This window comes from Syzygium oleosum, unplaced genomic scaffold, assembly GCF_021117445.2.
Source record: "Syzygium oleosum isolate NSW1041296 unplaced genomic scaffold, Sole_v2.1 Sole_v2.17, whole genome shotgun sequence".
NCBI lineage: Eukaryota > Viridiplantae > Streptophyta > Magnoliopsida > Myrtales > Myrtaceae > Syzygium > Syzygium oleosum.
The window spans coordinates 2290753-2312263 of NW_026607501.1; the positions used below are offsets into that span (position 1 = coordinate 2290753).

A 21511-nucleotide genomic window follows, 5' to 3' on the forward strand; every position below is an offset into this window, starting at 1 on the left:
GACGTTTCATTCGAGCATGTGATGTGCAAATTCGGACATGTGCTCTTGCGTGAGATTTAATGCGGTTTTTTACTCAAATGTGATGTATAAAGATCTAAACGACCATCTTTGCAACAAAAGGACTTTGGTTTGCCTAGAAACGATCCCAAAGAATACAGGGCCAGATTTCGGGGTTCTAGCTCAAAGAGGCTCATTGAGGCATTTTATCGAGCAAGTGCTGTGCGACTAGAGTAAGGGCTCCAGATCTGAGTTTTATGCAATTTTTCGGTTCATATGGAGTGTAGTAGGCTCTAAATCTACCTTGCTAGTCACAAAATAGCCTTGGTCTCAAGTGGACTCGTCGAAGAAGTTCGGCATCTTAAACTCAGCCAAAACAAGGATATTGAGGAGAGGAATTACCAGTCAGAAATGGAGCGGAAATCGTAGTCAACGTGAACGGGAACGGCGGCGACTGGACTGTTCCACGGAGGCTCGGACGCTCGTATCGTTGTTTCGAGGAACAAGAAGCTCGTGCCGAAAAGCTTCCGATTTCCGGCTCAACTTCCGACGTGGATTGATGGGTCGGCGCACCGAGAAGAGGGAGGGGATCTGCCGGCACTCCTGAGCTCAGGGGCCGGAGCGCTCCCCTCTCAAAAACCTCTTCCGGCTCCCGGTCACCCCCTTTTAGCTTCCTCCCTTTGTTTTTCTCTCTTGGTTTCACGTCTCTTTCCCCTCTGTTCTTCTCTTCTCCCTTTTTTTTTTCTTCTTTTCTCTTGGTCCCTCTCCCCGCTCTCTATTCTCCCCTCCCTGCTCTCTGTTCCTTTCTCTTTTTTAAAATGTTTTGGAGGTTCTCTTTTGGGCATCCCTCCAAAGAGGCTCCCCACGGTCAGCGAAGCCGGTTGCTATTTTATTCCATCTCCAGCTCAAAACTGCTGTTAATCAGTCCGCCCTCCCTGCCTATGTGCATGCCAGCAACCAATCCACTCTTCGAGACTGAGTTAGGTCTATTTTCGGCTAAGATGGCTGAAGGTTTTCTTGGGCTCTGTCCAGCGTAGTTGCTGCCACATTGCAGCAATATGTCATTGCTTCCACTTCTCTAAAATCACAGCTATCACTCTTCTTGTGCAGAGCGACCTTCTGCTTTGTCGTCTCTGTTTGTCCTCGTCCTGGCCAAGCGTGAGCGTGAGGGGAAGGAGAGGCTGAGGGGCTGGGCTGAAGGCTGGGAGAAAGGCCAGGTTGGGCCGGGGCTACCGGGCCAAAAATAGGCCAAAAGTGGGTTGCAAAGACAAATTGAAAAAGAAGGAAAAATAAACAAACGGGTTGGACTCAAATAGCTAAAATAATTTAAAAAGGGGGGCCGGCCCTATCAGGCCGGACCAAATTGGCCCGACCGATCCTTTTTTTTTTTTTTTTAATGTTTAATTTTTATTTTTTTAAATTTTAATTAATTAATTTTTTAATTTAATTTTTCTTTGAAAATAAACAAGGAAAATATACTATAATAGGCCCTATTACGTAAATGCGCCTAATGTCTATATGCCATGAAAATATTTTTGATTTAGGGGTTAAAAATTAATCCCCAATTTTCTATGCAGTTAGACGTTAAATGATCCAGACAAAATTTAGGTATCAACAATCGAAAAGTAAAATAGAAAAAATAAGAAAATAAATCGGATACTGAATTTATGTAGTTCAATTGATGTGATCTACGTCCACGGGAGAGCAGTAAAGAATTTCACCATAGATCAAGCGACACCACGGAAATTACAACCACACTCGAGTTAATCAAATACTCCCAGTGTTTCTCAAGCCTCAATACACCCAATAACTCACAGTGTTTTGTCCTGCAATTCTTCACGAAATAATCTCTCAATCCCACGAAGAAATTCATAAATCTTATTCACAAGATTTAATTGGCTTCAACACTCTATTGTTTCAGGGTGTAATTCACAAGCAGGAACTTCTTTTTGATACTCTTCATGAGAAGTCACACCTCTTTTGTATAGACAAGAGTTAGATCTAAAATAGGAAACCTTTTCTAAGTAGGAAACCATTCAATTATAACTTATTTAAAATAGGAAATCTACTTGAGTTACGAAAATTTCCTTTTTATGCTCAAACTTGAGAAATATCTCAACAATCTCGCTTGAACTAAGTCACAATCGCTTTATTGAATCTGAATTTTGCTTCTACTCTCCCACAACCCCCAATGGGCTCAACCGCCACAAATATCTTTCAAGTTCAAACCGCTTCAATTTGGCTATTACTGTGGACCTCATCAAAATATCAACTCCACATGCACCTATAACTACTCCACAAGAATTTATCGATACAATCATCTCAACTATAAATAAAGCAAAACCATCATTATATCCAAATATGTCGAGAGATCGAACACGTACCTTATTAAACTCGATAGTTATAGCAACTATTGGCTTTACAGGCTCCACCTTGCTACAAGCACCACCTATGTCGATTACCACCCTAGTACTCACTACCTTACGAGTTTTTGGTTACAATACCACGTTGAACACCATTCAGATCCATATGAACACTGCTATAAACACTCATAACTAGAAATACTGGAGACTTGTCAAATGTAATTTCTTTATTCATAACAGGTGAATTTAATTCCGAGCATTATAACCGATAACCCTGCTCACCTTGTGCATATTCTAGGAACATGCACTTTCTTGCCCTCTCATCGAGCTTAGTATCACTCACTTGAACATAATACGGGCAACCAAATATGCTAAGAATAAAATAATCAGCAATGTTACCCAACCACACTTCTTTAGGAGTCCAACATCCAATTATAGTCGATGGGGATCTATTCATCATGTAGCTCGCAGTACTATGTGCATCCACTAGGAATCTCCTCACATACCAGCACTATAACACATTTTATGGTCTATCTCTAGTAATGTTCTACTCATCATCTCTGTAACCTGTGGTGATTCACTAGCATTTTCTTCATGTAGAATTCATTTAATAATTTCAAGCAGAACTCCATGCTATTATCAATCCGTACATGATTGATCATTTCCCAGTCTCTTTTTTTTTTTTATCAAAGCTTTCAATTACCTAATCTTGACAACAACATCAAACTTGTGCCGCAGCACAAATACCCAAGTTTTCCTCGAGTAGTCATCTACAATTGTTAGCATAAATATGGCACTCTTCCTTGAAGGAAACCGCGACAACCTATGAACATTCAAGTGAATTAACTCTGCAATCTCCATGGTTTCTCTGATAGTCCTACTGAACTCTACTTTTCGCCATTGATTTAAGTCATAGCACCTGCATACATTCGATTTATCAGCAACATAACCACATAATGGATTCCTTTCACTTAGAACCTTCAGGCTTCTCTCGCTAATGTACCCAAAAGTATATGCCACAATTCAGACTATAAAACAAATGCATCCGATGTCTCTGCGACAAAATTCGTTACTATCTCACCTTAAAACTCATATATGCTAATATACTTGATTCCTCTAATTATTAGCAAAGCACCTCGAATAATTTTCAGAATTTCATCTTTGGAAGTATAGTAACACCTAGCTAAATCGAAGGCACTCAAGGAAATTAGGATCTTTTTCAACTCTAGAGCATGCCTCACTCCAGGCAATATCCTCTGATTTTGACATCAACAACACCCAAAACATCGCAGTCAGCGTTGTTCTCCAATTACACTTTACTACTATCCGTGCATTGATAAGTAGTAAATAAGTTTTTATTTGGTGTAGCATGAAACGAACAACCAGAATCCATAATCCATTCATCAAACAATAAATAATCAGTGACAGACATATAATCAGCACTATCCAAATTACCGTCAGCCACAGCTGCACCATCATTTGCAGACTCAACTTTAATTCCCTTACCCTTCTCATTCTTCAGCTTGAGGCAATTCCTTCTAAGATTCTCCCTTGTGCCATAATTCCAACATACAACACCGCCGATCCTAGACTAACTATGTCTGCACAAGTTTATAATATTTCTACTAATACGAGTACTAGTTCTTCCTCTATTTTCACCTACTAAGATAGCAGATACAGATTCACCAGATTCTTCTACGGATGTCCTCACTCAGAATCAAATCTCGAACAACATCAAGCGTTAAGCTTGTTAAACCAGATGAATTGCTAACATCAGTAACAATAGTATTCCAACTATTAGGTAATAAGGATAATAGAATCAAAACACGTACCTCATCCTCAAAGTCAATATCAACTAAACTCAATTAACTAATGGCCACATTAAATTCGTTGATAAGATGAGCAATTGATGCACCTTCGCTAATCTTCAAGTTAAGAGACGTCACATTAAGTAGACCTTGTTGATCGTAGATGGCTTGTCGTACATGTCTGACAGGGCTTTCATCAAACCCAAAGTGGTTTTCTCTTTGACAATATTAAATGTGACGTTATGAGCGAACGTCAAACGAATAACACTCAATGCTTGTCTAAATAGACGATGCAGATTTAGGATTATCAATTTTCCTTCTTCCGTCGCCATCAATTTACTTTAACTTAGCAAAGCCTAGCTCTGATACCAATTGTTGCAGAAGTAAGCGATTGAAGAGTAAAATAGATAGAATAAGAAACTAAATTAAATACCAAATTTACGTGGTTTGGTTGATATAGTCTACATCCATGGGAGAGCAGCAAAGAATTCCATTGTAGATCAAGCGATACAATGAAGATTATAACCATACTTAAGTTATTCAAGCACTCTCAGTATTGCCCAAGCCCAATTATACCCAATAACTCACACTGTATTTTGTCTCACAATTTCTCACAAAATAATGTCTCAATCTCACGAAAAATTCACAGATTTTACTTACAAGATATAATTGGCTTCAACACTATTGCTTCAGAGTGTAATTCACAAGCAAAATCTCCTCTTTGGTACTCTTCATAATAAGTCACACTTCTTATATATAGACAAGAATTAGATTCAAAATATGAACTCTTCTCCAACTAGAAAACCTATTCAAAATAGGAAATTTACTTGGATTAGGAAAGTTTCCTTTTTGGGCCTTATCTCGAGAAATATCTCAACAACTTTTTTTCCAAAAAAAGACCCGTATAAGTTTTAATATATTACGCTAGTGTAAGTTCTCAATACGTCTAGTGTTGCCTAATATTTGATGATTAATAAAAAAAAGATCAGTGAATGCTGGCATTTGGAAAGTGTAATTGTTTCCTTTTCTAGACAATAGCTACAACTAAGATGTTTAAATTTTATTTCCTTTAATTAAGCTATACATAAGATATATACTTGATTTGTGGCTAATCTGATGGAAGATCTCGCATGATTAGACAGTTTTTAAGAATTTATAAGATCTTATGTGAATATATGAAAATATATGCACATAAGAGTAAAATATATGGAATTCTAATTTGCATATATATATATATATATATATATATATATATATATATATATTCATATCTTTTAATTTGAGTCGAGTGATGGTTTGAAATCCGCTATTCAATTTTTTCTTTTAGCAAGAAAAAGGACTCTTGATTTATTTTTCTTTTCTCTTTTCTTTTTTAAAAAAAAGAAGGTTTAAGTAATAGACAATTTTTAAGAATTTATAAGATCCAATTTTATAAGAGGAAGAGACTAAATTTGGTTTGATTTTTTTTCCGCGTCAAATAACCCAATTCGATCTGGTTCGTTTCATACTAGCCTTGATCCTGTTCGATTTATAATTTTCTCAAATAGAACCGAGTAAAGTTAAATATCATATTATGATTGATTTTTTGTCGAACTGCATTATTCTCAAACTCCGCACCTATTGCACAGAAAGTCATAAGAGGGCAGGGCTAATTCCAAAAAAAAACACCAACTTTAGGTCAAGAGACAATTCTGGCCCGAACTTTTTTTTGTCCCATAAAAAAGCACTAACTTTAGGTCGAGGGACAATTCTGACCCGAACTTTTTTTGTCCCGTAAAAAAGTACCAACTTTAGGTCGAATGACAATTCTGGCCCTAACTTCTTTTTGTCTCATAAAAAAATCACCAACTTTTACCCTGATCCCAAATCTAGCCCCCCGTTGACTTTCTGTTTGAAGTCACCCTTGTTTGAGAAAAAAAGGTTATGGTGGTAAGCCTGGCGAGTCTCATCCACGGCATCTATCGACGGGCAGTGGTCTATAACTTCAAATTACAACAAAACGACGAAGTCTGGCTAGAGAGATTCAATTTGGAGATATTTTTGACTTGCCGGTAAAGTAAAGAAGATGAATAGTTTCACCGTCATTCTTTAAGCTATGGCTCAGAGAATAAGACAATGAATAGTGCTTTAAATCCAGTCAGCAAGTCATATGGATTTATTGCTAAGGTGGAATAGTCAACTTGGATTATCGATGGTTTTAAATCAATGGGGGTCAGATTTGAGATTTAAGTGAAAGTTGGTGCTTTTATATGAGATAAAAAAAAGTTGGAGCCATAATTGTCACTCGACCTAAAGTTGGTGATTTTTTACTGGACAAAAAAAGTTCGGTTCAGAATTGTCCTTTGACCTAAAGTTGGTGCTTTTTATGGGACAAAACAAAGTTCGGGCCAGAAGTGTCCCTCGACCCAAAATTAGTGCTTTTTTTTTAATTAACCCTGGATATGAACCAACAATTAAGGCATTCAGAGGCTCACCGGTTCGGCTTTGGACAGGCTCTCACGTATTGTGCCTAGATCAGTGCCCTTCCTCACACTTGCAATTTGATGATTCAATGAAGGGTGATGGATATGGAGCACCTAGTAAAGGGGTTTACAAAGTAACCAACCATAACGTTTTAACTTTTAATGTTTGAAAGTTTGATTTTTATTTAATATTGAATAGTTCCGGCTAAAATTTACAGAATGAGCAAATCAGTCTTAAAAGTTAAAGCAATTAAAATTTCTTGCATAAATTTTCCTAAACAATTTATTTTTTCACTTAATTTTTTGGATTTATATATAACGAGAATATGTTTTTAACTTTTTACAGATTACAAAATAAAATGCTTGGTTTCGATATGTTTCAATTTGTTTCTTTTAATAAACTTCATTATGAGTTTGAATCAGATTTTTCATGTAATATCACCATTTAGAAGACCCTCGAGCTCTTTTAATTATTCGAATTAAAATATCATTTTTTATTACCACCAGAAATGCAAATGCCAACGGAACAAAGCGAATGCCAATGTCTTTTGCAAAAACCAAAACGACAAGCTTGTTGTTTCCGTCTAGACTGCACGTTCGCTCTTCTTCGCGCCTTGCTTGTTCTTCTTGCCGGCTCCTGTTGAAGTCAAAACTGATGCTGGTAATGGTGCATTTATGGCGATCTTACCGTATAGTTTCGTTTTGGGGTCTTGTTTTTCCTCGTGCAACGGAACATAAGCTGCTTGACGTCCATCCTGAGTGAGAGGCATTTACTTTTCTTGGGCTTTTTTCTTGAATCTGTAGCAAGGCATTAGCATCTTGAGATGACCCGTCTTCAATTCGTTGTTAAAAACGTAGCTTACCCGAATGAATCATGAGGCTTGCCTTGGTGCCGCAAGGACATCAGAAGCAGTCTATGTACAGTGAACGGTTCATTTTCAGTTATTGGTCCGACTTAATTAGTGCTGCAATACTAATCTGCTATTCTGAAGGTGAACTTGCTGCCCTACATTTGAATCTTAATTGTTGGGTCGAAGAGATGATTGGGTAGTAGCATCGTGGAGAACATACCCTATCTGCTGCTATGATGATCAACATTCTCTCTCTTGTTGTTACAAATTAGATTCCGAGCTCACCATGCAGTAATGCCTTGTTCATCGCTGTGCATAGATATTCAGGTCCACAATATCTAAACTGCCTTTTGCAGCATACTTTCATTTGCTTTCTATCTGATTGCCTCTTCCATAGGTCTTGCAATTTCTGTTCAAAATCTCCATGAGACTATGGCAAACTTGGGATTCTACTGGAGAACTTACTTTTGTTGGATTTTAGCACCCAACATCGAACAGTAAGTAGTTTATATAACTCTTTGTTTATGTTGGGCTGTATTTATGGTTAATTCATTTCATTAGCTTACAGTTTTGTTTGGAAGAAAGAACTCGCCTTTGAAAATAGGAAGACTGGTTTTTTAGTTTGAATAATAGTTGGCTTTCCATAGCTTTTGGTGGTGCGGAAATGATATTTATGTGCATTTTTTCTTATACCTCATAACATGAATTGCGTTCATGTTTTGATACGCGGGCTTGCATCTGCTGGATTCTCTCTCATTTGGAGCATTACGAAGGTTTTCCCGCATCTCATATATGCTCAAGGAGGGAGAGAGGAGAGCATCCATGACAGTAATTCTATAATACCCGAACCTCTATCTGTTGTAATAACTTGCTATCATCTTCCGTTACACGGTAAAAGTATTGCGTGCATTACAACTCAATTCATATAAGATAGTCATATCTACATGTTTTAAGCAGGGATTGGAGCTTTGCACCAATGTTTCCAACTTGGGCCGGTTTTGGGTTGCCAGTTTGTGGTTCAGTCGGTCCAAGCGGTTGAACTACGGGTGAACCGGTGATGATCTCATGAGCAAATGATTATAGATATATAATGTTGTTGATTGCCCGTGAACACATGAACCGTTCGACCTTGGTGGTAAAGTGGAGTGCGGTGGTCCGTGGAGTTGAGTGCTAGAATCTCTCCACGTGAACAGCAGCCAGAAGCCTAGTTCTGTACCACTGCAGAGACAAAATTTGGACCAGTGGTCATACTGATTCGGTCTGATTTTGGCCACACCGCCTGCATATACCTTTTTGTTTTGGGCAAGGAGATCCAAGAGAAAGCAATGGAATTGGCCGAAAAAAGGGCAAGAGCAATATTTTACGATCGATTGATTCCAGAAAATCTGAAGGAAATCAACATTGAGAACTTTATAGTCTCCAAATGTGCTTGACATTTAGCCACTGAAATCTTTTTGCAACGGCTTGAAATTAACAAAACTATTTAATATTCTCTTTCACAAGAAATAATGAAAAATCTTTAAAAGAGATTATTAAGCAAGACCAAGCAATGAATGGAGAGGATGAGCTTGTAGAATAAATATCATGTAATCATAAGTGCATTTGAGATTTGAATCTAGACCAATCATTGCATGATTAATTCTTGGACAACAACGCACAAGTATCTGAATTATTAGCCTTTATGTAATCAAGTATCTACATTTTTTTTTGGTTTAGTCAATTACTCAACTTTTCAAATGTAGGTCAAGACCATTAAAGCTGCAGACAAAAAACATTGATATGATACTAATGCTGTTAAATAGTCGTTAACTATCTATATTTGCGTCTGATATGGTATTTTGAGATGCTACCACGTCAGCCGAGATATATTAGACGCCAAGATTGTCTAAATCAACACACTTTTTCTCTCCTCATCACTCAATCTATAGGGTAAGGAGCCACGTCAGCTATCATGTTTAAATTTTGCTAAGTAAGCGAGTCACGTTAGCAAAATCATATAACAAGAGCTTAGGTACTTATGAAGTCATCATTATTTAACTCCTAAACCGCTCTAAGAATAACATCATTCTATTGGCCCAAATGCAACGAATTTACTTAGCTTACTGTTCTAGGAACGCGAACCAGGCCGCGGATTTTGTAGAGAGGGCCCATCGCACTAATTCCCTCAGCCCAAAAAACGTTGATATGATACTAATGCTGTTAAATAGTCGTTAACTATCTATATTTGCGTCTGATATGGTATTTTGAGATGCTACCACGTCAGCCGAGATATATTAGACGCCAAGATTGTCTAAATCAACACACTTTTTCTCTCATCACTCAATCTATAGGGTAAGGAGCCACGTCAGCTATCATGTTTAAATTTTGCTAAGTAAGCGAGTCACGTTAGCAAAATCATATAACAAGAGCTTAGGTACTTACGAAGTCATCATTATTTAACTCCTAAACCGCTCTAAGAATAACATCATTCTATTGGCCCAAATGCAACGAATTTACTTAGCTTACTGTTCTAGGAACGCGAACCGCGGATTTTGTAGAGAGGGCCCATCGCACTAATTCCCTCAGCCCAAATTGGATCTCTACACAAACCCAGCCCCCCCTTTGGTCGTTTTTATGTTGTGATTTGGAACTTCCATGTGGTTCAAGGTGACTATAAGCATCAGTGCTGATGGCAACGGCATGGCAGTGGCCGTGGGACGGTGGTGCGCTCTCGTGCCCCGTTTTTGCTTTATTTTTCTTCCTTTATTAAGTTTTTGCTGTTTTTTCTTTTTTATTTTTCTCTTTGCTTTTTTTTTCTTTTATTGAACTTAAATTTGAAAAGATACATGGAAATCTAGACATAATTCTAATAGACAAGTACAAGAGAGATTACTGAATGAAAAATCACAGTACGATTAAGCATAAAAAGAGTTGGACGAAAATTATAGTGACAGTCAATTTTAAGCATGGCATGTAACGCATGGCGAAATTCTACTAATAATGGAAAAACAAAGGCATTCAAATAGGGATGGATGGAAGAGGAAGGATGTGAGAAGTGAAGTGATAATGCCAATTTGCGTCCTGCAAAGTCTCTGTCTTTTTCATTTGCTCTCTTTCGCTTCTGCTTCACTTTCTAGACAAAAAGGTACGTGATGTCCAGCAAAGTCTTGGTCCTTCCTGAGTTGACGGTTTATTTACATGAATAGAGCACTTGTGGACAGAAAGCATCCTTAAAGGTCTTGGTTTTTGTTTGATCTTTTTGCTAGGTGAAAGACTTGGTCTTCCTGGACTTTAAAGTTTTCTCTCTCCATTACCTCATTATCAGTTTGCTTCACCATAACCCTGGAAGGTCTCCACAAATACTAATATACCCATGGCCATTGAAAGATCTTTTTGGGTTCCTTCTTAGCTTTTCCTTCTTATACTAATTTATAGTATTGTTAATTTGAAGCAAGACATGTAACGTGTGGAAATTCTACTAGTAATAGAAAAAGAGACATTCACATAGGGATGGAAGAGGAGGGATGTGAAAAGTGAAGCAATGAAACCAATTTGCGTCCTGGAGAGTCTTGATCTTCCTGGATTTTATTACAGTTTCTTCCCCCACTATCTCTTTTTCACTTTTGCTTCACTTTCTAGACAAAAGGAAGAACATGACATCCAGTAAAGTCTTGGTCTTCTCAATGAAAAGTTAGATAAATCAACTGTTCTCCTTTTGCTCTCGATCAAGACTTTTGGCTATCGTTTGAAAGAGGATAAGAGGTGATATTTCTTCACATGACCAACTTAGAGGGCATCCATATCTTCATAAAAAATTATCAACTTACCAAGTGTTTTGTTGGTTTTTTTTTTAAGTAATAGGCTTTTTATGTGGCAGTTACAGTGCTAAAAATTCATAGCAAAATGGGCGGCAATGATCTATTGAAGAGTGCTAAAGTAGTTGTTGATGATCGTGAATCGCTTGATAGGAGAATCGTGGTCCTCTAAAAAGAAAAAGGTAGCCCAAAGCAACTTGCTTAATGGATTAGTTGGTGATTTGTGAATCGTTTACTATTTCCGAAGTAAAATTAAGCAACTTGCTTCATGGATTCGTTGGCGTACCCGGCTCTTTTTCTTGTTAGCCCAAAGCATGTGTTTATGTTCTCCTTATCGAACAGTCAAAGTTAGCTGTCTTTGATGACTTGTAGATGCAAATAGAAAGTAAGATGCCATTGTGAGGTGGATCGTTAACATTTATTTCAATCGGTGCAAGTTGCACAGAGATGCTTATTTGTTAATCGTATTAATTGTGGTTAGCTTCATTCATTGCTAGACAAGAAAAAGGGTCAGACATCGCCAACTAACAATAAAAGTAAAAAAAAGAAAAAACAGGAAAATCGTGCAAAGGAGATTCTCCTATCAAGTGGTTCTCTATCATCAACTACTACCTCAGCACCTTTCAGTAGATCGTTGTTGCCAGTCTTGCTCTGAATCTTTAGCACTATAAAGCCTACATTGATCGAATGTCACCAATAAGTCATAAAACAAAGACATTGAAACCATAAGGTTATTGAGAATGTACGGATGCATAAAAAAAAGCCAACAAAACACTCGTGAGTAATAAATTTTTAACGATGATCTGCATGCACTCTAAATTGGTCATACGAAGAAAAATCAACTTTTGTCCTCTGTTTTAGATCGAGACTTTTTGGCTTGTGTTTGAAACGGAGGACCTTTTTCTTGTGACCATCCAAAACAGAGGATAAGAGGTGACTTTTCTTTAATAATCAACTTCGAGTGCACGCATAGTTTTTCCATATATTCTTGGTATGCTTGTGATTTCAATGTCTTTGTTTTCTGCTTTATTCGTGAATATGCAATCAATGTAGGGCTTTACATGGCAGTTACAGTGCTAAAGATTCGCATATGTTTAAGAAAATAATTTACTGAAATAATTTGAATATATTGTGGAAATATAGCAAGTTCCTCGATTCCTCCTTCAAAGTGGACGAACAAACAAAGTTAGCATTTGCCTTATCGAACAGACAAAGTTAGCCATCTGATGACTTGTAGTTGTATATCCAGAAGTCTTGGTCTTCCTGAGAATATATGATTGTGGAAACTACAAATATCTGAAGATAATCTCTAACATTACCAGACAAGCACGAAAAACTATTTTATTTTGATTCCTCTAACCACCGAAGAGCATCCTTGAAAGTCTTGGTGGCAGGTGAAAGTCTTGGTCTTTGTTTAATGTTTCTGGTAGGCGAAAGTCTTGGTCTTCCTGGCCTTTAAAATCCTCGGAAGTATTTTAGGTTGATTTCTCTAACCACTGATGTGCATCCTTGAAAGTCTCGGTCTTTCTTTAATGTTTTTGGTAGGTGGAAAGTCTTGGTCTTCCTCGACTAAATGGTTTTCTCTCTCCGTTAGCTCACTTCTGCTTTCAAAAAGATAGAACTAAACGAAAAGAAAGGAAAAATTTAATAAGTTCTGGACAATTTCAACTGTTGCTCATGAGTTCCTAAATTGATAGATTCAATTTTAAAAAATACGTACGCACTGATCGTAAGCCGATGCGTAGCATGGGTACTCTACCGGTATATAAAGTTGATCACTCCTCGTTAATGAGCCCTATTAATTATTTACTTTCCCTTTCCTAAAAGTCATTAATAGAAAAACAGGAAAAAAAACGGATGATTTAATCTAAAACCTATTTACATTTGAACCCAATTAATGAGGTCAATTAATTATGAAATATGAAACTATCTTAGATTACTAATGTTCATCCGCGCGCTACGCACAAACCTAGGCATATGAATATTGTGCACATATTTTCAGATTACATGTGATTAAATATTAGGAATTAGAATATAATGAGCTGTTTCTGTGGTTGATTGTTACCAAATATTACTCAACTCTTAGAACTCGGCATACTTGAACCGAACATAATTACCTACAACAAAATTAAAATCGTCAAATGCACTAATCTAATTTGTTCCGTAGAGGCCTCAACTGCAAGCAGTACGAATTTCCGGTTTTCTTTTTTGTATCAATTGAATCTAATTGACTACTAAAAGTTAAAAAATATATATATGACTTACCATAAATCCAGTGAAAAGCACCAAAATAAAATGGACGACATCGTTACTACTTCAATACTTTTGATAAGTGTATATGACTTTACAACTATCATTTATATTCGCCTAGCAGTAATACATGACAAAGAAAATCAGAGAATATTTCTTGGCATATAAAAAAAATACACAATTTGATTTTGCCTTATTTCAAGCATTTGCATTCAAGAGGAGCCACTTATTCGATTTTACATGCGAGTGGTTGAAGCAAAAACTCCATAAAAGGAACCCCCATCAATTTCATTCTTATATCTATGGCTTCCAAAGATATTCAAATTGAATGAAATAAAACCAGATACTGAGGTGCATCAAATTTCTTGCCTGTGTGCTGGTAATCAAGTATCTAAAGGTTTTTTTTTTCCGTTCAATCAATTATCTCGACATTTCAAATGTGGGTCAACATGAGACCACCATTGAAATCGCGAACAAAAAATGTCGATATGACACCAACGCTAAGTAACCGTTAACTATTTACATTGACGTCCGGTATGGTCCTTGTGGTATCAATTTTGTCTCTCGTGAGCCAGAACAGACGTTCAAGACAATATCGATCCGTCTCTCAAAGAGTTGGAACAAATTATCTACAAAAAATATTATTTAGGCAGTTTCATTTCATTAAGAAATCTCGGTAAAGTTTTATATTATGTTTGCCCGTACAATTACATCTAATGATAATATTATTAACATAATGTCCAACCAAAAGAAAATCAAGGACAAAGAAAAAGTCTATCTTCAATAAAATGTTTGATAATCCACAAAAATAGATCGAGCATACAGCTCAAATTTTTATGATCGAACTTTGTAGTCTCCCAATCTGCTCGCCATTTAGCCACTGAAATCTTGTGGCACTTGAAATTAACAACACTATCTCCTGTTCTCCTTCACATGAAAGAATGAATATTCTTACTAAAGAAAATTATTAAGGTGAGACCGAGCAATGAATCAAGAGGATGAGTTTGTAGAATAAATATCGCGTAAACAAAAGTACCTTTGAGATTTGAATTTAGACAAATCCTCGTACAAGTATGCAAACTATTACTCTTTTTCGTAATCAAATCTCTAAAGTTTTTTTTTCGTTCAATCAATTACATCAACATTTCAAATATGTGTCAAGGCTTCCATTAGAATTGCGGACGAAAAATGTTGACAGGATGCTAACACTGTTAAATTGTCATAAATTGTCCATGTTGGCATCCGATCTTGTATATTGAGATGCTGTCGCGTAAGTAGACATATTAGACGGTTTAGATCGTCTAACTCAACACACACACACACTCTCTCCTCATCATCCAATCTCCAGGGTGGTAAGCGAGCCACATTAAGCTATTATACTTAACTTTTGTTTGGGTAAATGAGTCATGCCAGCAAAATCACACGATACGGCAATTGATTTAATGGATGCCTTAAAGTGAGCCAAATTCGAAAAATTGAGGTACTTGATTGAACAAACAAAAAGTGTAGGTTCTCGATTGTAAAATGAACAAAAGCTTAGGTACTTACGATATCATCATCCCTGACTCCTAAACCGCTCTAAGTAAAACATCTCAAGAAAAATATTGTCTACGAAGGTGACTATAAGGTGGCGCCATTGGAAATGTCGCCCTAGCAGCGGTGCTGACGGCAACGGTGCGGTAATGGCCATGGGACGGTGGTGCTCTCGCTGGTTTCATTCCTGCATTTTTTTTTCTTTTTTTCTTTTTTTGCTGTTTCTTCTTTTTTGTTTCTCTCTTTGCGTTTTCCTCTTTTATTGAACTTAAATTTGAAAAGATATATGAAAATCTAGACATAATTATAATAGACAAGAACAGAGATTAATGACTTAAGAATCACAATATGAATGAACATGAAAAGAGTTGGACGAGAGTTATAGGATCATTAGTTTTAAGCAAGACACACGTGGAAGTTCTACTGGTAAAGGAAAAAGAGACATTCCCATGGGGATGAAAGAGGAGGGATGTCAAAAATGTGAAGCAACAAACTCCAATTTTCGGCCTGCAAAGTCTTGGTCTTCCTCGAATCTATTGAAGTTTCTTTCCCATTAGCTCTGTTTCACTTTTTCTTCACTTTCAGGACAAAAAGGCAAATGATATACAGTAAAGTCTCTGGGGATATTCTCCAAATATTAAGAAACAAGCACTTGTGGACAAAACGAATATTTATTTTGATTTCTCTCACCTCTGATTTTTGTTTGATCTTTTTGGTAGGTGAAAGTCTTGGTCTTCCTGGACTTTATAGTTTTCTCTCTCTCTCTGTTAGCTCATCATCACTTTGCTTCCCCGTAACCCTTGTTGTTCTCTACAGTGACTAATTCACCCATGGCCATTGGAGAGATCTTTTTGGGTTCCTTCTTTCAGGTCTTGTTCGACAAGTTGACTTCTTTGACGTTGGACTATGCGCAGCGAGAAGGAATCAGCAAAGCCCTTGATGAGTGGAAGGGGATGCTGGAAACAATCAATGCTGTGCTAGATGGTGCACAGGACAAGCAACTGAGTGGTGACCGTCTAGTGAAGCAGTGGCTGGATGATGTTAGGGACTTGGCCTATGACATGGAAGACTTGCTCGATGAGTTCGATATCGAAGCCACTAAGGCCAAGTCGGAGGCAGAATCCAGCACAAGCAGAGGTCAGTTGAAAAGGAAGTTCTCTTTCTTTAACCAATCATGCTCGCACGTGTCTGAGACCAAGGTACAAGAGATTAATGGCAGGTTGGAAAAGATTCTCACCAGGAAGGCTCATCTAAGCTTGAGAGAGAATGCTGTGGACAGATCCAACTACACCAACAAAAGGCTCCCCAGCACTTCTTTGCCGGAGCTTCAGTTTTTCGGTAGGAAGGAGGAAGAGGCACAGGTACTCGAACTATTGATAAGTGACGTCCAAAATTCTGATGCTACTCTGAGCATAATTCCCATAGTTGGGATGGGTGGTGTTGGAAAGACAGCCTTGGCTCAACGGCTGTATAATGATCCTAGAGTGAACAGCTATTTCGAGAGGAGAGCATGGGTCTGCGTTTCGGATGTTTTTGATGTTCTCGACATAACGAAGACTATTTTGCAGTTGATCAGCAAATCGCCCTGCGAGGACAAAGATCTTAACTGGCTTCAAGTTAAGTTGAAAGATGATTTGTCTGGGAAGAAGTTTCTTATGGTTTTAGATGATGTTTGGAATGAGAAGTACGGTGAATGGACATCCCTCTTAAAGCCATTTGAAGCAGGGGCTAAGGGAAGCAAGATCATCATCACGACGCGCAACCGTTCTGTTGTTTCCATAACAGGAGCTTCGCCATATCCTTTGAAGGAGTTGTCCATTAATAGCTGTACTAGCTTATTATCCTATCATGCTCTGGGAGCAAGAAATTTTGAGAGGCACCCAAATCTTGAAACAATTGGCAAGAAAATAGCTGAAAAATGTAGAGGTTTACCTTTGGCAGCGAAGATATTGGGCGGTCTCCTACGTAATAAAGAGAATCCCGACGAATGGGAAGCTATCTTAAAAAATAGAATTTGGGATGTAGCCATGGGAGAAAATGATGAGGTTCTTCCAGCTTTGAAATTGAGCTATGTGCATCTTCCTTCTTATCTAAAGAGATGTTTTGCGTATTGCGCAGTATTTCCAAAGGACTACGAATTTGAGAGGGATGATGTGGCACTCTTATGGATAGCAGAGGGCTTCTTAGATGGACGGAAAGCAAAAGAGAATATCTTGAAATTAGGATGCAATTACTTCGATGAGTTAGTATCTAGATCCTTTTTTCAACAATCCAGTGTTGACACATCCAAGTTTTCGATGCACGATCTTTTGAATGACCTGGCAAAGTCAATTGCGGATGTGACATGCTTTACCTCTAGCGAGTCTCAGCTAGTGGGTGATGAAGATAATGCCTCTCTTGAAGAGAAAGCTCGCTATGCATCATTCATCTCATCGGGGTTTGTTACATCAAGAAGCTTGAGAGCATTTGCTAGAATGAAGGTACTAAGAAGTTTAACGCTACTGACTGCTCAATTTGATTATGGCAGAAGAATAATCTATATTTCCAAAAAGGTGCTGCATGAGTTGCTAACAAACTCAAAGTACTTGCGGGTGTTATCATTATGTTATTGTGACATCATAGAGGTACCGGATTGTGTTACTGATTTAAAACATCTCCGATATCTTAATCTCTCATACACTAGCATCATAAGGCTACCTGAGTCAATTTGCGCCATGTGCAAATTACAAGCTTTGATCTTAAAAGGTTGTCGGCGCCTTTCTATGTTGCCTCCGGATATCACAAATTTGGTCAGCTTACAGTTTCTTGACATTAGAGATACAGAGAGTCTAAAAGAGATGCCATTGAGTATTGGTAATTTGAAGAATCTTATTATCTTGTCCAAGTTTGTGGTAGCACCAGAGAAAGGGTCACAGTTAAAGGAGTTAAAGAACTTGCCGCATCTTCAGGGAGGATTAATTGTATCTGAATTGCAAAAGGTGGAAGAAGTTAGAGATGCTAATCTGTTGGGAAAGGAGGGCCTCAGCAACTTAATCTTGCTTTGGGATGAAGATTTTGAAAATCTCCGGAATGATGAGCTCGAAGCACCCGTGCTTCGCGCCCTACGACCTCACACTAATCTTGAAAATCTCACTATCTCGTACTACGGTGGTGGACTATTCCCGTCATGGTTAGGTGATCCATCTTACTTTAAGATAGTGTCTTTGTGCTTGCGTGGCTGTCGTAATGTTAAATTGCTGCCATCCCTTGGACAACTACCTTCACTTAGAGAATTATCTCTTGAAGGTTTAAATACAGTAAGCATGATAGGCTCTGAATTTTACGGAATTGAACGCCCTTTTCCATCCTTAACAATTTTGAAGTTTGATCGGATGTCGGTATGGAAAGATTGGTCTCGTTATGCCAGAGGCCAAGAAAACAAAGTACCATTCTCCTGTCTTCGACATCTTGTTGTCCAGAGCTGTCCTGAGTTGACAGGGACATTGCCTTATCAACTTGATCATCTCTTAGAGCTCAAAATTCGTCATTGCCCGCGTTTGAATGACTCAACCAGTGTGGTTTGTCTTCCATCTCTCCATGAGTTATATTTTGAGGATTGCAACAGGGAGATCTTAAAGAGTTTCGTCAACCTAACTTCTCTAACCATATTGAAAATTGAAAATCTTGCGGAGCTTGTTTGCTTTGATCCAGGGTTTATGGGCTGTATGCATAAGTTGAAGGAGCTCGATATAGGAGACTGTGGCAAGCTAACCTACCTGTGGCAAGATGGTAATGAAACGCGAAAACTTACTTGCCTCGAGAGTATAGTCATCAAAAATTGTCCACGATTCACATCATTTGTGGCGGAAGAAGGAGAGATAGAGCTGTTGTGCAACCTTGAAAGGATGGTATTGACGAATTGCACGAGTTTAGAAAGGCTTCCAACCAAGATGCATGCACTTAGACGTTTGAGCATTTCGAATTGTCCAAAAATCATGGGACTAACCATTCCTCAAGATGACCCTGATAGCAATGACACGATATCACAACTTGAATATCTGTGGATTAGGAATCAGGATTCTCGGATATCCTTTCCGTTTGCCGAGGGTGGACTTGCTGCTCTGAGGGAACTTTATATTCGGGAGTGCGAGGGACTGGAGTCGCTAGAAGAAATCGCCGTAGTAGAATCACTGAAATCTTTGGATATTGGCTCCTGTAAGAATCTTGGAAGCCTACCGCAGTGTCTTCACACGCTCGCCCATCTCACTCGTTTGAGCATATTTAATTGTCCAGCACTGGAGATAGAGGACTTCCCTCCCCTTCCCCTCACCCTGTCACATTTCGCTCTCAGTGAATGTCCGAAGATAAAGTCTATCGCCAACTGTGACATTGCCAGCTGTAAAAATCTCACTGAATTGGATATAAATTGCTGTCCAGAATTGGAGGTGGAGGACTTTCCTCCCCTTCCCATGTCCCTATCGAGCCTTAAACTTTCTATGTGCCCGAAGATAAAGTTCTTGCCAAATGAGTGGCATCGTCTTACTTCCCTCAGGTTTCTATGGATTACGTGCTGTGAAAATATCAAATCCTTCCCCAAAGGGGATTTGCCTCCAAATTTGCGGTCGTTTTGCCTTTGGGGGTGTGAGAACCTGAAGCAGCCAATGAGAGAATGGGGCCTACACATGCTCACTTCCCTCGACTATCTGGTAATTGACGGAATAAGCATGGGAGGGGAGGGAGAGAAGGTGCGGTTTCCTTCGGAGGAGAACGAGGAGGAGGATGCGTGGAGTCTTCTCTTCCCTTCCTCTCTAACCACTCTTGATATTGGAGAGATGAAGAACGTGGAAAGACTGTCGAGCGGTCTTCGCAACCGCCTCTCCTCTCTCATATTTTTACGGATCGGAGATTGCCCCACGTTGAGGTACTTGCCAGAGGATGGCCTCCCTCCCTCCCTCCAACGATTGGAGATATATGAATGCGAGATTCTGAAAGACCGATGCTCAAACCTCGGTGGCGACTGTTGGCCCCTCATCCAAGACATCCCTTACATCGGCATTGATGACGATCGGATCCAGTGAATTGATTCGGCCATGCACAGTGGGTTTTCTAGTGTTCGGGTGAGTTTATGGTTTTTGGAGGCATCGATTTCCATTTCTGCTTCCTCGATTCGATGCTCAACACAAACTGATACTTTCCCGTGGAGAAGTCTCACATGAATTTCCGGAAATCCAAGAAATCCCTGACCATCCGCATTGATTGGGGATTCAGATCCAATGAAGTGAAATCGATCCACTTTCGCTTTCATTTGCTGACTGCCGCGGTTCCTTCTTCCATCTACGGTCAGATTTCTATGGGTTCGGGTAAGTCCTTTGGTCTTGAACGCATCGATTTCGCTTCTGCACTTCAATTTTATTTGGTGCATTGATATGTTCTAAATTTTCTTCTAGTGATTCTGATCTACATAAGAATAATCTCTCTCAAAATCTAAAAACAGGATTAGTTATGTGGAAGCTGTGATATGATTGTGACGAAAGGGGATGCTGTTTTTTTTTTTTTAATGGTTTTCTTTATCATCGAGAACCTTCTTTTAGTTGACGATGATCCTTCGTAGTATCAAGCAGTCTATCTGGGGCAGCTCATGGCTCCAAGCTTTCAATACAACTCCAATTCATGATAGGATCGATATTCATAAACCACCTTCCATTTGGGTCCTCATCTCTGTTGGGTTAGGAACTATCAATTACAGCTTGCTAGAAATTTTTAGCCAATATACTCATGCTTATTTGGTTGAGATTGTAACGATATGCTGCCTGCCTCTGTGTTTGCATTGTCAGCGGTGACCCTTGAGGCAAATCTATTCAGTTCTTTAAAGTATCAGTTGTTTGTGTTTACTCCGCCGCGGAATAAGATTTTGTCATACATTATGTCATTTTATCTGAAATTACCTTCTTATGTGGCATTCTTCCTGCAGGGAGTTCCGGAACAAAAGCTTCAAGCTCACTTGTGTTCCTTTGGTGGAACTGGAAATCTTGCACTTCAACCAATGTATACCTTGTCTGATACATCTCCTCCCTCTCTGCTACTGTTGGATATGTAAATTTTTTGTTGAAGCAATTTTCGTATGACATTGTGAAGCTCTATTAGAGGTTAGTTAATTTGTAATCTGAATTGCGGTTCACTCTGTACTTTCTCTGAGGCTTTTGGGATGTCATTGCACATATAACATGGTGCTTTGACCATATAAATAGGTGGTCAGAAGACCAGAGTTGCATTTTGCTCGACGAGCCATCCAATCATCTGGTAAGTTTAACTCATTTTTCTCCACCTTGTGACTTATGTTACTATTTCGGTTAGCTTGTTATGGTCTTGCACTAATTGAACTTATTGGAACATGGTCTTTACATTGAAAATACAGAAAAAGCAATCAGTGATCACAGCTTCAGGGAGCCTCCGTCACCATACATCTAACTTATA

At 38.5% G+C, this 21511-nt stretch overlaps 2 protein-coding genes and 1 pseudogene across 8 annotated transcripts in view; 2 read left to right on the top strand and 1 right to left on the bottom strand.

Annotated features, from left to right (window-relative positions):
• LOC115676559 (meiotic recombination protein DMC1 homolog) overlaps positions 1-21511 on the bottom strand; it is a 66322-nt pseudogene that overhangs the window by 40474 nt on the left and 4337 nt on the right.
• The window catches only part of LOC115676558 (protein WHAT'S THIS FACTOR 1, chloroplastic-like), a 73211-nt gene that overhangs the window by 32592 nt on the left and 19108 nt on the right, over positions 1-21511 (top strand). The gene's annotated exons all lie outside the window — the stretch shown is intronic.
• Positions 15814-21511, top strand: part of LOC115662059 (putative disease resistance RPP13-like protein 1) — a 73967-nt gene continuing 68269 nt past the window's right edge. For 2 of the 7 annotated variants that reach the window (XM_056319035.1, XM_056319034.1), the window contains exons 1-2: positions 15816-20397; positions 21009-21183. In XM_056319035.1, coding sequence (XP_056175010.1) covers positions 15889-20115 — 4227 coding nt within the window. In that variant the 5' untranslated portion in view covers positions 15816-15888 and the 3' untranslated portion in view covers positions 20116-20397; positions 21009-21183. Of the gene's footprint in view, positions 20398-21008; positions 21184-21285; positions 21338-21511 lie in introns of all 7 variants that reach the window. The other 5 variants (XM_056319036.1, XM_056319032.1, XM_056319033.1 and 2 more) reach the window with 5 other exon arrangements.